At 31.0% G+C, this 12289-nt stretch overlaps 1 protein-coding gene across 1 annotated transcript in view; it reads left to right on the top strand.

The window, feature by feature from the left end:
• Positions 1-12289, top strand: part of LOC114332038 (putative phosphatidate phosphatase) — a 431124-nt gene that overhangs the window by 406661 nt on the left and 12174 nt on the right. Inside the window, exon 5 of the mRNA XM_028281745.2 lies at positions 10283-10459. Within this exon, the coding sequence (XP_028137546.1) occupies positions 10283-10459 (177 nt within the window). The remainder of the gene's footprint in view (positions 1-10282; positions 10460-12289) is intronic.

Raw genomic sequence — 12289 nt, 5'->3', positions numbered from 1 at the left:
TCAAATTTGACACTACCTCCCTGGCTATTGGCGCACTGTAAACTAGCGTACGGCGGCGTTATTTAAATGTAATTCTTTAACTAATAGATCAAATGAAATTCTATAAATTGATCATGAAAGAAGAATAATTTAGCTATCTTATGGTTATAATAAAAATAAATAAAATGTATGGGCATAAGTATGGTATGGGCGGAAAGTGAAACTTACATGAATTTGGTTTAAAAATGATTTAAAAATGTGTAACTAATACAATTTTTCTTATAAAACGCTCAATTTTGCACAGCTTACCTTTCAGACATATTACTAAACAGTGTTTCTCTAAAAAAAATCTCAAAAATTTAATTCAAATGATACGACGTCTCAAAAAATGTAATTTTTGAAAACTTCGTAGTTTTATAGAATTACCACCACTTTAAAACGGTATTACTCAAGTTTGAACAGATTTATTACAGTTTTATAGGTGCTTTTTTAAAGCTTAGGATATAATCTTTAAAATGCACTAAATTATTTTACTTTAGAAATGAAATAATTTATTCCTTTTTGAGAAAATTTAGAAAGATAACAAAAATGTAATACAAAAACCGAATATTACCAGTTAAAAAAATTTTTATACAAAGTGATCAAAACTTTTTTCTATAAAAATTACCTAAAATACATTTAATAATAAGCTTCATCAATAATAAATGTTCAACAAAAAACATTTTTTTAGCTCTTATACAGTATGTCTGCGTAACTTGAAACCTATTGATCTTTTTTATTATCAGTTTTACGGAAAAAAGTTATTCATTACAAAATACTCGGCATCGTAAATAATCTAAGATGCAACCGTCAAATGTCAAATTTTAATAATTTTATACGAGGTATGTCAAAAAATATGATGTTGTTCTGAAGCTATTTTCTTGTGGCATTTTTATAATCAAGTATATTCAAATGGGAAATAAGCCACAATTTTACCTAAAAATGATTTTATTAACGTTTCGACGCCCAAGTCGGGTGTCGTTGTCAAAATACAAAATAATACTAAATAAACAAAAATGGTGTTGCATAGTAAAAAATTCTTCTAATAATTTATTTAATCTGACTCATTTATATCGGCAATTCAGACACGTATTATACATTTTAAAGTAAACGACTTTAAAATGATATTGCCAATATTGATGAGTTGCGTTCCTGGGACGACTTTACTAAAAGATAGTTCATTCGATTACATGAAATCAATCCCAACTCAAGAATATCCGCCACAAAAAATCATAGCATGTGATCTGTCTTTAAAAAGACAACCAAATGCAACGGTGGCACTGAAATTCTCGCGTTAGAGATTCCATAGTAAATCACGAGGAAAAACCTCGTGATACTATCCCGACATCGTAAGTATTTGGGTTTACATTTAGTTTATTCTCAAAAATAATACCAAATTCTGACTTGATATTTTAAATTTTAAATAATACTAAAATATTAAATATGTACTAACTCGATATGTTACTGATTTACTAATTGTGGTATTTTCTTTCTATTGACTTCCTCCTTTAATATGGGTAACCACATCCTACTGCATTCTACCGAGGAATTTGCGACACAATTGGTTTCATTTAGCATAATTAGAGCCGCTTCTTTGATTCTTCTCTGAAAGAAGCAGATAGTAAAAAGAGAAAAATCAAAGAAGCGGCTCTAATTATGCTAAATGAAACCAATTGTGTCGCAAATTCCTCGGTAGAATGCAGTAGGATGTGGTTACCCATATTAAAGGAGGAAGTCAATAGAAAGAAAATACCACAATTAGTAAATCAGTAACATATCGAGTTAGTACATATTTAATATTTTAGTATTATTTAAAATTTAAAATATCAAGTCAGAATTTGGTATTATTTTTGAGAATAAACTAAATGTAAACCCAAATACTTACGATGTCGGGATAGTATCACGAGGTTTTTCCTGGTTTTCCCTCGTGATTTACTATGGAATCTCTAACGCGAGAATTTCAGTGCCACCGTTGCATTTGGTTGTCTTTTTAAAGACAGATCACATGTTATGATTTTTTTTGGCGGATATTCTTGAGTTGGGATTGATTTCATGTAATCGAATGAACTATCTTTTAGTAAAGTCGTCCCAGGAACGCAACTCATCAATATTGGCAATATGATTTTAAAGTCGTCTACTTTAAAATGTATAATACGTGTCTGAATTGCCGATATAAATGAGTCAGATTAAATAAATTATTAGAAGAATTTTTTACTAAGCAACACCATTTTTGTTTATTTAGTATTATTTTGTATTTTGACAACGACACCCGACTTGGGCGTCGAAACGTTAATAAAATCATTTTTAGGTAAAATTGTGGCTTATTTCCCATTTGAATATACTTGATTAAAAAAATATGATTTTCACTCAAAAGTAAAGTACCTTTATATTTCACAATATCAAAAATTGTTATTAAGAAAAGTTGTTTGGAATTAAAAAATATGTTTTATTGTTCAATTACATCTTTCTAATTAAAATATTGTGAATAATAAAGGCACTTAACTCTTAAGAAAAATTCATATTTTTTACATACCTCGTATAAAATTGCAAAAGTTTGATATCTGTTAGTTGTATCTTAGATTTTAGACCAGGTAGAGCATTTTATGAAGAATAACTTTTTTTCGTAAAATTGATCATGAAATAGTTATCATAATTGTAATAAAATGATGATAGGTATCCGTAATTTGAGAAAAAATTGAAAAATTATTTTTTCGATTAGAATGATGTTATTGTATATTAAATCATAGATTTTAATTTCAAACAACTTTTCATAATAGCATTTTTTGATATTCTGGAATATGAAGGTACAGTGGAGCCTCGATAAGTCGGATTAATCGGGACCGCAGCCGATCCGGGTTATCGAAAATCCGGGTTAGCCGTAGAATATAGTAAAAATTAATAAAACACGGTATCTTTAGAGATAAACTCCATTATAATTGCAAAAACATGAAATACATTATGCACAGTCACAGTACAGTACATGAGAATTACGTACAGTTATATGCAGTATTGTTCATTCCTTGGTAAAAATTTCAGTCAGTTTCGGTTGTCAATATTACGTTTTTATTGTTGAAATGTTTGTCTAATAAAAATCGGTCCGGGTTAGCCGGACTTCCGGGTTATCGGAGGCCGACTTAACGGGGTTCCACTGTACTTTACTCCTTAACGAAATTTATATTTTTGACATAACTCGTATAAAATTGATAAAATTTGATATATGACTCTTGAGTTTTAAATTTTTGACTATCCAGAGCATTTTATGAAGAATAACTTTTTTTCGTAAAATTGATAATAAAAGTTTTGCATGTGGTTCCTAACTACGAAGACATACTGTATAAGAGCTTCTGTATAAGAATTTTTAAATTGTAATGCCATATTCGGATTCAGCATAATTAAAAACAAAATAGAAACATATTTGATCAAAGTAAAATGATGAATTCAACGATATTTTTAAAATGATTTATACAAAACAATTGTTATTGTTTAAACAACTAATAAACAATTAGCGGCCAAATCTGCGAGTAGAACTTTTTACTTTAACATGTATAAAAACTAACAAAAAGGTTTTAGAAAAATATAAGCTTGTTTGAATTTTTCAGAAATCTAGAATCCTGAATGTACCTAGAGGGAGAACGCCTGCGCATTACAAAATTGAGCGTTTGCTGAGGTGGAGGTCGAATTTTTTCCTCTGAACACCCTCCGGATTTTTAATTTGGTGTTTTCGCTGTACAGAAAAAAGATCCTGAACGTGTCCGGGATACCCTCTCGACGTTCGAGGATTTTGTTTCGGGTTTTAAGTTCGCACAGGCGCACAAAATATTTGGGAAGAATTTCTTGACATTCTGACCATTTCTGTTCTTACTCCCTCCAATTATTCTTAACTTAAAATATTGTTTTGTGAAACAACTTGTAGATGTAGATTCTGGTTTTTAAAGCTTTGAAAGTATGTAAAGTGTTGTATCATTTAAATATTCTTCAAACAAATTTTAACATTTTTTATATTAAATCTTTTTAGTTGTTTTTGTCAATGTTTTCCATTTAGTATGTTTATAAATTTATATTTATAAATTTATATTTCCATTTAGTATGTTTATAAATAAAAAGATATGAAAAAAAAAATTTAAGAAACGCTTTTCTTTAGTTACGAGCGACTAAAATTAAACATATAAAAAAAATCAACTAAAAAGCAAAAAATAAAAAAAAAATTGAAAAAATCTAATACATTCGTCAAAGAAAAGCGTGGCACGTCTTCATCGAATAAACGGTTTTCGCCCCACGCTTTTCTTTAACGAATGTGTCAGATTTTTTCATTTTTTTTATTTTTTGCTTTTTAGTTGATTTTTTTTATGTTTAATATTAGTCACTTGTAACTAAAGAAAAGCGTGTCTTAAAATTTTTTTTTCATATCCTTTTATTTTTTATTTTTTAGTCTTAGACTTTTCAAACATTAAAATATATCGTAATGTTTCTTAAAATATGCATAAAACATAATATGATGTACTAACATGAAAAGTAGTCGGAATCGGCAAAAAATTTTAAACTTTATTGTTTATTTATGAAGCATAACGTAAAAAATTAATGTAAAAAGTAAAATTATGTATAGTTCATATCATTAGCTACAACACGTAAAAGTTTCAAGTTTTTACATCGTAAAAAAACAGGAGTATTTAAGCATTTTCCATTAAAATCGTTTTTTTTTATTTAAACAATTAATAAACATAAAAAAATTTTTTATTGATTATTCGTGTATTGTTCCCGCGAATGCATATATCTGCAAATTTTCATTCATTTGCATTGGAGAAAAGGCACTCAAATTAACGTCTAAAGATTTGACGCAAACTATTGAACTAAATAAAAGCGTTTAATAAGTAGGTACCTGTTCTAGTATTATTATCTTATTACATACTTTTCATTCAATATTCGATAATAATTATCTATTAAGGTAGTATTTCAATAAATTGTACTCTGTTTTTACTTAATTTCTTCTATCTAGATAAGCGTATAAGTGCCTACATATTTATTCTTCTAGTTTATTTTTAAGTTTAATTTATGAGTCAAATTAGTCTCTTATTGAATATAATGAAACATAAAAAACATTATTGAAAAAAAGCATATTTTTCAAAACTAAAAGTTTTAAAAATTTTACTTTAAAACCAAATTTTTTTAAAAATAAGCACTTTGAATCGATGAAACTGACGGATCATATAAACACAACATAAGTAGGATATATCCATAATTCGTGGAGCGGTAACGATTAATTTCATTTAAGTTGCTAATTAGGGGTGGTCTTCCCGTTTTTTTTTGCCAAAACAAAAGGAACCAACTTTATTTTGAGCGTAACTTGATTAAATTTAATGCTAGAAACTTTTTATAAAAACAGAAATAAAGCTTTTTTTAAACACTTTAAATAAGTTATAATGGGTTTTCTACAAAAAGTGCTTATTTTTTGGATATTTCACGTCGAAATACTCTATTTGAAATTTGGGGAATATGAATCTATTTTTCATTGGCTATAACTCTGGTTCTATAAGGTCCAAAGACCTAACGCGTACACAATTTTTTTAAATTATTTACAGGCTATATTTTTGCTAAGAATGTTTTTTTCGACAAAATACTTAGTTTTTGAGTTATTTGCGAAAAACCGTCTAAAAATGTGGTTATTTTGTTGAAAATGAACATATTCACTAGCAAATAACTGGAAAAGTGTTGACTTGGCGAAAAAGCTCTATAGAACAAAAGTTACTTAAAATTAGTCAGTTTACCCATTTTCGGACTTATTTTGAACATATATTTTTTCACCCCAAAAGGGGGTGAAAGTCACCACCAGGGCAAAATCACACATCGGCACAATATCACTTTTTTGACATGTAAGCTATGCGTATGCCAAATTTCATGTCAATCCAAGCGGTTCTTTAAAATTTAGAGCAAAAACCGTGAAAGTCTGTACTAATAGTTTTTTGCTGTTTAAATAAATTACATTGTTTGTTAATTAATAATATTAATGTTGATTTTTATACATTTCAGACATACCTCAAACAAAAATATACAAAAAACTTCAAAACGGCTTCAGCCACTAAACAAATCAAAAAAAAATTAACAATAGGCGAAAGCCACAAAAAAATATTAGTAACAAAACCCCAAAAACGGGCATGAGGGGCCCACATCCTCGAGCGCCGAGTCACCGAACTGGACATAGCCCAGAGCGGGGACTCGGCGCCCGAGCAAGCAAAACAGATCGAAGATAAGTCACTAGAGATAGCGGGAATAGAGCGCCTCACACTGGCCGGCATTGATCGGGGTAGGATTTCATATGGGAGTCCGTGTACCCAAGACTCCCATATGATAAGCACTTTGCTGATTGAGAGCCCTTATAGCGCATCAGATTGCTATCGGGGGGTAAGTGGATGGTCTAGAGCATTGAAGCTGGGTGGAGTGATTCCTGCTTACGGGAGTTAATCCTCCTCGCCCCAATGAATTGTATCACCCGAATGTCATTCTCTAGGGGTGAGCAAGTCTCTCAGGCTGGGTTAAATCAGTATGCTTGCTTGCTTGAATTAATAATATTATTAAAACATTGCATATTTGTAATATACGCAAAAAGTACATACGAATTATATAAAAAGAGATCAAAATCTATCAACTAAAACCCGAGATAAAGAAAACTTAGTATTCTGAAGATCTTTAACATTTTTAACGCTTGAATTTTTAGTTCCTCTTAACGTGTCCAACTAATTTTCATTTCAGCCTCATTTTTAACAGTTTGACAGCGGATCCGTACATTACGGATATTCGTCAAGACTACTCAAGACCATGTTATTCCTTACGCCGGCCGGCTACATAAGCGACAATCCATGATATTAGTCCATTCTTTCACGGTTTTTGCTCTAAATTTTAAAGAACCGCTTGGATTGACATGAAATTTGGCATACGTATAGCTTACATGTCAAAGAAAAAAAGTGATATTGTGCCGATGTGTGCTTTTGCCCTGGGGGTGACTTCCACCCCCTCTTGGGGGTGAAAAAATATATGTCCAAAATAAGTCCGGAAATGGGTAAACTGACTAATTTTAAGTAACTTTTGTTCTATAGAGCTTTTTCGCCAAGTCAACACTTTTCGAGTTATTTGCGAGTGAATATGTTCATTTTTCAACAAAATAACCACATTTTTATACGGTTTTTCACAAATAACTTAAAAAGTAAGTATTTTGTCGAAAAAAACGTTCTTAGCAAAAATATAGCCTATAAATAAGTAAAAAAAATTGTGTACGCGTTAGGTCTCTGGATCTCGTAGAACCAGAGTTATAGCCAATGAAAAATAGATTCATATTCACCAAATTTCAAATAGAATAATTCGACGTGAAATATCCAAAAAATTAAGCACTTTTTGGGGAAAACCCATTTGAACTTTTTTAAAGTATTTAAAAAAAGCTTTATTTCTGTCTTTACAAAAAGTTTCTAGCATTAAATTTAAGCAAGTTACGCTCAAAATAAAGTTGGTCCCTTTTGTTTTTGCAAAAAAAAATCGGGAAGACCACCCTCTAATTAGCAACTTAAATGAAATTAATCGTTACCGCTCCAGACATTATTTTACTTATGTTGTGTTTATATGATCTGTAAGTTTCATCGGTTCAAAGTGCTTATTTTTGAAAAAATTTGGTTTCAAAATAAAATTTTTAAAAATTTAAATTTTGAAAAATATGCTTTTTTTCAAAATAACTTAAAAATTGTTAGAGATAGCAAAAATCTCGAAAAACAAAAAAAGTCAGATTTGCTTTTCTGAATATCATGTATTTTTTTGTTTTTCTGTTAGACTTGAGAAAATTGATTAAGATTTGGTGTTTCTAAATTTGCATACATTCGTGATAAGTGACTTGTTCAACCCCTTTTAACTACAGCCCTTTCAATAATAAGGACTTTGAACCGATGAAACTTACAGATCATATAAACAATATCAAGAAACTTGTGAAATCGTAACGATTAAGTTCATTTAAGATACCAATTAGGGGGCGATTTTCTCGATTTTTTTACCAAAAACAAAAGGGACTAACTTTATTTTGAGCGCAACTTGTTTAATTTTGATGCTAGAAATTTTTTTTATAAAACAAAAATGAAGCTTTCTTTAAACACTTTAAATAAGTTGTAATGAGTTTTCCCCGAAATGTGCTTCATTTTTGATTATTTCACGTTAAAGTATTCCATTTTGAATTTGACGAATATGAACCTATTTTGCATTAGCAATAACTCTGCTTCTACTAGGTGTAGAGACGTGATATGTACACCATTTTTTTAAATTTTTTACAGACTATATTTTTGTTCAGAATATTTTTTCGACAAAATACTTACTATTTGAGTTATTTGCGAAAAACCGTCTAAAAGCGTGGTTATTTTGTTGAAAAAATGAACATATTCACTGGCAAATAACTCGAAAAGTATTGACTTAGTGAAAAACTGTATAGACCAAAAGTTACTTAAAATTAGCCAGTTTATCCATTTCCTGACTTTCTTTGGACGAATATTTTTTCACCCCCAAGAGGGGGTGAAAACCACCCCCAGGGCAAAAGCACATATCGGCACAATATCACTTTTTTTCTTTGACTTGTTAGCTATGTGTATGCCAAATTTCATGTCAATCCAAGCGGTTCTTTAAAATTTAGAGGTTTTGCAATATTTTACCGTTAATGAACGGACTAATAACGCTCGATGTCACACTGCGCGGATTACAAAAAATTACCGAGCTAACACCAATATAACTCCATTGTGTCCAGGTATGAATCCCATCGAGCACATAGCACTATCGAGAATTAATACCAGAGCTAAAAACTGCATTAGATGAAGAGTGGGAAGCGATTCCTCAGGAATCAGTAAGGAACTTAATAAGGTATTTGAAAGATCACATGGAAAGTGTAATACAACGCAGAGGAGGAAATACTCAGTATTAATTTTAATTTTTGAAGTTATACTTCTTTGGGCACGATTGGGAAAAATGTTGAGAGTGAATTTTTATAAAAATGACAGTATGAAGTATGCACACACAGACAGCATGAAGTTAGTTGCTAAATTTTTTAATTTAAGATGAATAAGAGTTTTACTACAACACAACTGATTTTTTAATTTTTGACAATGTTTTAATAAAATTTTTTGGAAAGTAGTAAGTATTAAAATTAGTTTAATATTTAAACAAAATACAAATCAACTGTTTAAAATATATTTATTTCGCTGAAATTATGAAGAAGTGGTTCCATGACATCTCGTAACGCGACAGTTCGTAACCGGACAAATAATAACGGACAATTCGTAACAGCGACAGTTCGTAACGTCCAAGTTGAATTATTCTGTCTATTTTTGTTAACGTGGAAACTAACTGTTATTACAGTCAGAAGACGGAAGTATAATAATAGGTAATTATTAAATCATAATATTTCCTTTACAAAATGTTTACTCAGAAAATTGGAAATGTCTAAAGACGGTTGTCGGCTTAAAGATTTCACGAATTACTTCATTATTCCTTTGAGTAGGTATATGCAAATTTAAGGAACAATAAGGCCGATGCCACATTATGCGTTTTGAACGGATGCGGTGAAAACGCATCCGTTTCCAACGCAACCGGACCGACCTGTCACACTATGCGTTTAGTCTGGTGCAGGTAGTAAGCGCGTACCGATGACTCAAAACGCATCCGCTTCCAACGCAACCGGACCGATCTGTCACACTATGCGTTTTCACCGGATGCGTCGGAAACGCATCCGGTCAAAACGCATAATGTGGCATCGGCCTAAGAGGGATAAACTTTTAAAAATATTGTTAAAAGTTTGTATGTATTTAAATATTTGTTTGTGTTTAAAGACTTAATATATTCTGAAACACGAAGTATAAACTGTGTTAAACATGTTTATTCCGGTACTGATTCGTTAAATTGATAAACAATATTTAAATTATAACTGTAATAACAGTTAGTTTCCACGTAATAATTCAATTTTGACATTACGAATTGCCCGTTACGAATTTGTGTAGTTACGAACTCTTGTCTGGAATCGATGTGGATTTTTAGATCATCTACCCATCCCATCTGTGGTCTCCCACTGTTTCGCTTATTTCAATGGTCTCCAATCTGTAATAATTCTTCATTCCTTCCTGCGTCGCTTTACCTAATGCTATTAGAGAATTTCCAAGTGAGTCTTGCTATTTGGCTGGTAGCAATTAATTTGTGTAGCTAAAATTTGAGTGCTAGTTAAATATTACTTTTATTAATAAAATGTCATTTTCAGATATATCTTCAAAGACGCATGACCTGGGATGGCTCAAAGCTGCTTAAACACACCCTTCAATTTTTGGCTGTTCTTTCGTCCCTATTTACAGCTATGACGAGAGTGAGTGACTACAAACATCACTGGAGTGATGTACTATGCGGTCTCACTCTAGGTGCAACAGTTTCTATAATCACAGTAAGTATACAAATACAATTTAACAAAAATATGTGGGAATCAGTGCCGGTTTATGCACTGGGCGCTTGGGGCGCTCGCCCAGGAGCCCGGGCCCCGGAGGGGCCCGTAGAGACCCGTTTCTTTTGTTAATAAAAAATTAAAGTCCGCTAAATAATCTACATATTTTCCAAAATAGAAAAAAAGACGACGAAATACCTGCGACTTCGAAATGGTCTGATTTTAAAACTGATGATATTATAAAAACTGTGAACTTTTAAACCAAAGAGTGATCCCTTAGAAAATTGTAAAAAAATGTATCAAGATGGAGACAAACCTTATTATAGAAGATTAAATAAAAGCAACTTTTATAGAGGAAACCCCAATGGAGGCAAAGAAAAGAGAGAGTTTGACTAATACACGACGCAAGTGTTTATTGTTTCCCATACAAATGTTTTTCAATTGAAAAAATAGTTATATAACTGATTTTGGACGGACTCACTGGAAACATTTGACTAGTTTGCTCAAAGCTCACGAAGAAAGTAAATTTCATCTGAACTCTATGGTTACATTAAGAAAGTAAATTTCATCTGAACTCTATGCTTACATTAAGAACAAGATCATCATTAATTATTGGAGTTATAGACGCTGCCTTGAAAGAGCAAGTAGAACGCGAAGCTGACTATTGGATAAGCTTCATAATAAGAGTTGTTGAAGATTTAACAAATCGTCATAAAGGAAATTACTTAAGTTGTCTTGTATACTAGGCTAAATTTGACTACTTCTTAGCTGAGCATTTACAAAGGAATGCGAATAAACGAAAAGGTTAAGTTAGCTATCTGTCTCACTAAATTTGCAATAAATTCTTGGAAGTAATGAAATCAAAACTTGTAGAAACTTCTGACGCTGTAAATGGTTTAGTTAAAACTAGGGATCCATCATTCATCAAACCTATTTTTTCCAGTTAAGCAATAACAGAGTCGAAAAATTAGCAAATAAAATTGAAGCCAATAGACACTGCAGAATAAAATGGATATCTTTGAGACAGTTCTATTGACACTGATTTGGACAAAAACTTTGGAACGAGTTAATGCAACAAGCAAAACGTGAACGTGAAGAAACTGTGGACTTAAACGTGTCAATTGAAGTAGAATGAATGACATCTATTTTGAAATTTGTTGAAGACTTAAAAAATAATATCTTAAGGAAAATTGAACTAGAAGCCAAAAATATTTTTTTGCGAAGACGAGGATATCTCAAACATATTCTAGACAACTGACCTTCAAAGAACAAAGAAGAGCAAAGCATTTTTCGATGAAGCAGGTGAAAGTGAAACAATTCAAGGGGCAAGAAAGATTCGGAATTGAAGTGTTTAATGTTACATGCTACAATAGTACTCAAGATCTTTTAAAGATAATTAAATGCTACAAAGATGTTACTACAGCTGTTAGATGTTTTTCTACGATAAATAAAGAAGCAGCTAAGACGTCAATTAATACTTTATGTGTGAAATATAAAAAAGATATTGATGAAACCAAAGAGAATTTGCATAGCGAAATTACTCATTCTAGAACATTATGCCAAAAGTTGAATAACATTAATTTATAAAATTTGGTGTCATCCAGGATGTGAAGATTGTAAAGGCAACATTTCCCAGTATTTTACCTGTACTTCAAGTTTATTTCACGATACCAACTTCTACGGCATCAGGCGAGCGGTCTTTTTCGGCTTTAAAAAGAATAAAAATATATTTAACGCTAAATTTGGGTCAAAACATCTATACACATATAGGTCTGGATCCCGCGTATGAAAAAAAAGTTGATTAATAGCAAGCTGAAAATTTGTTAATAACGT

Source organism: Diabrotica virgifera, chromosome 8 (genome assembly GCF_917563875.1).
Source record: "Diabrotica virgifera virgifera chromosome 8, PGI_DIABVI_V3a".
NCBI classification, from domain to species: Eukaryota; Metazoa; Arthropoda; class Insecta; order Coleoptera; family Chrysomelidae; genus Diabrotica; species Diabrotica virgifera.
Note: the sequence above shows the minus strand (reverse complement) of the source record. Positions and strands in the feature narration are given on the sequence as shown.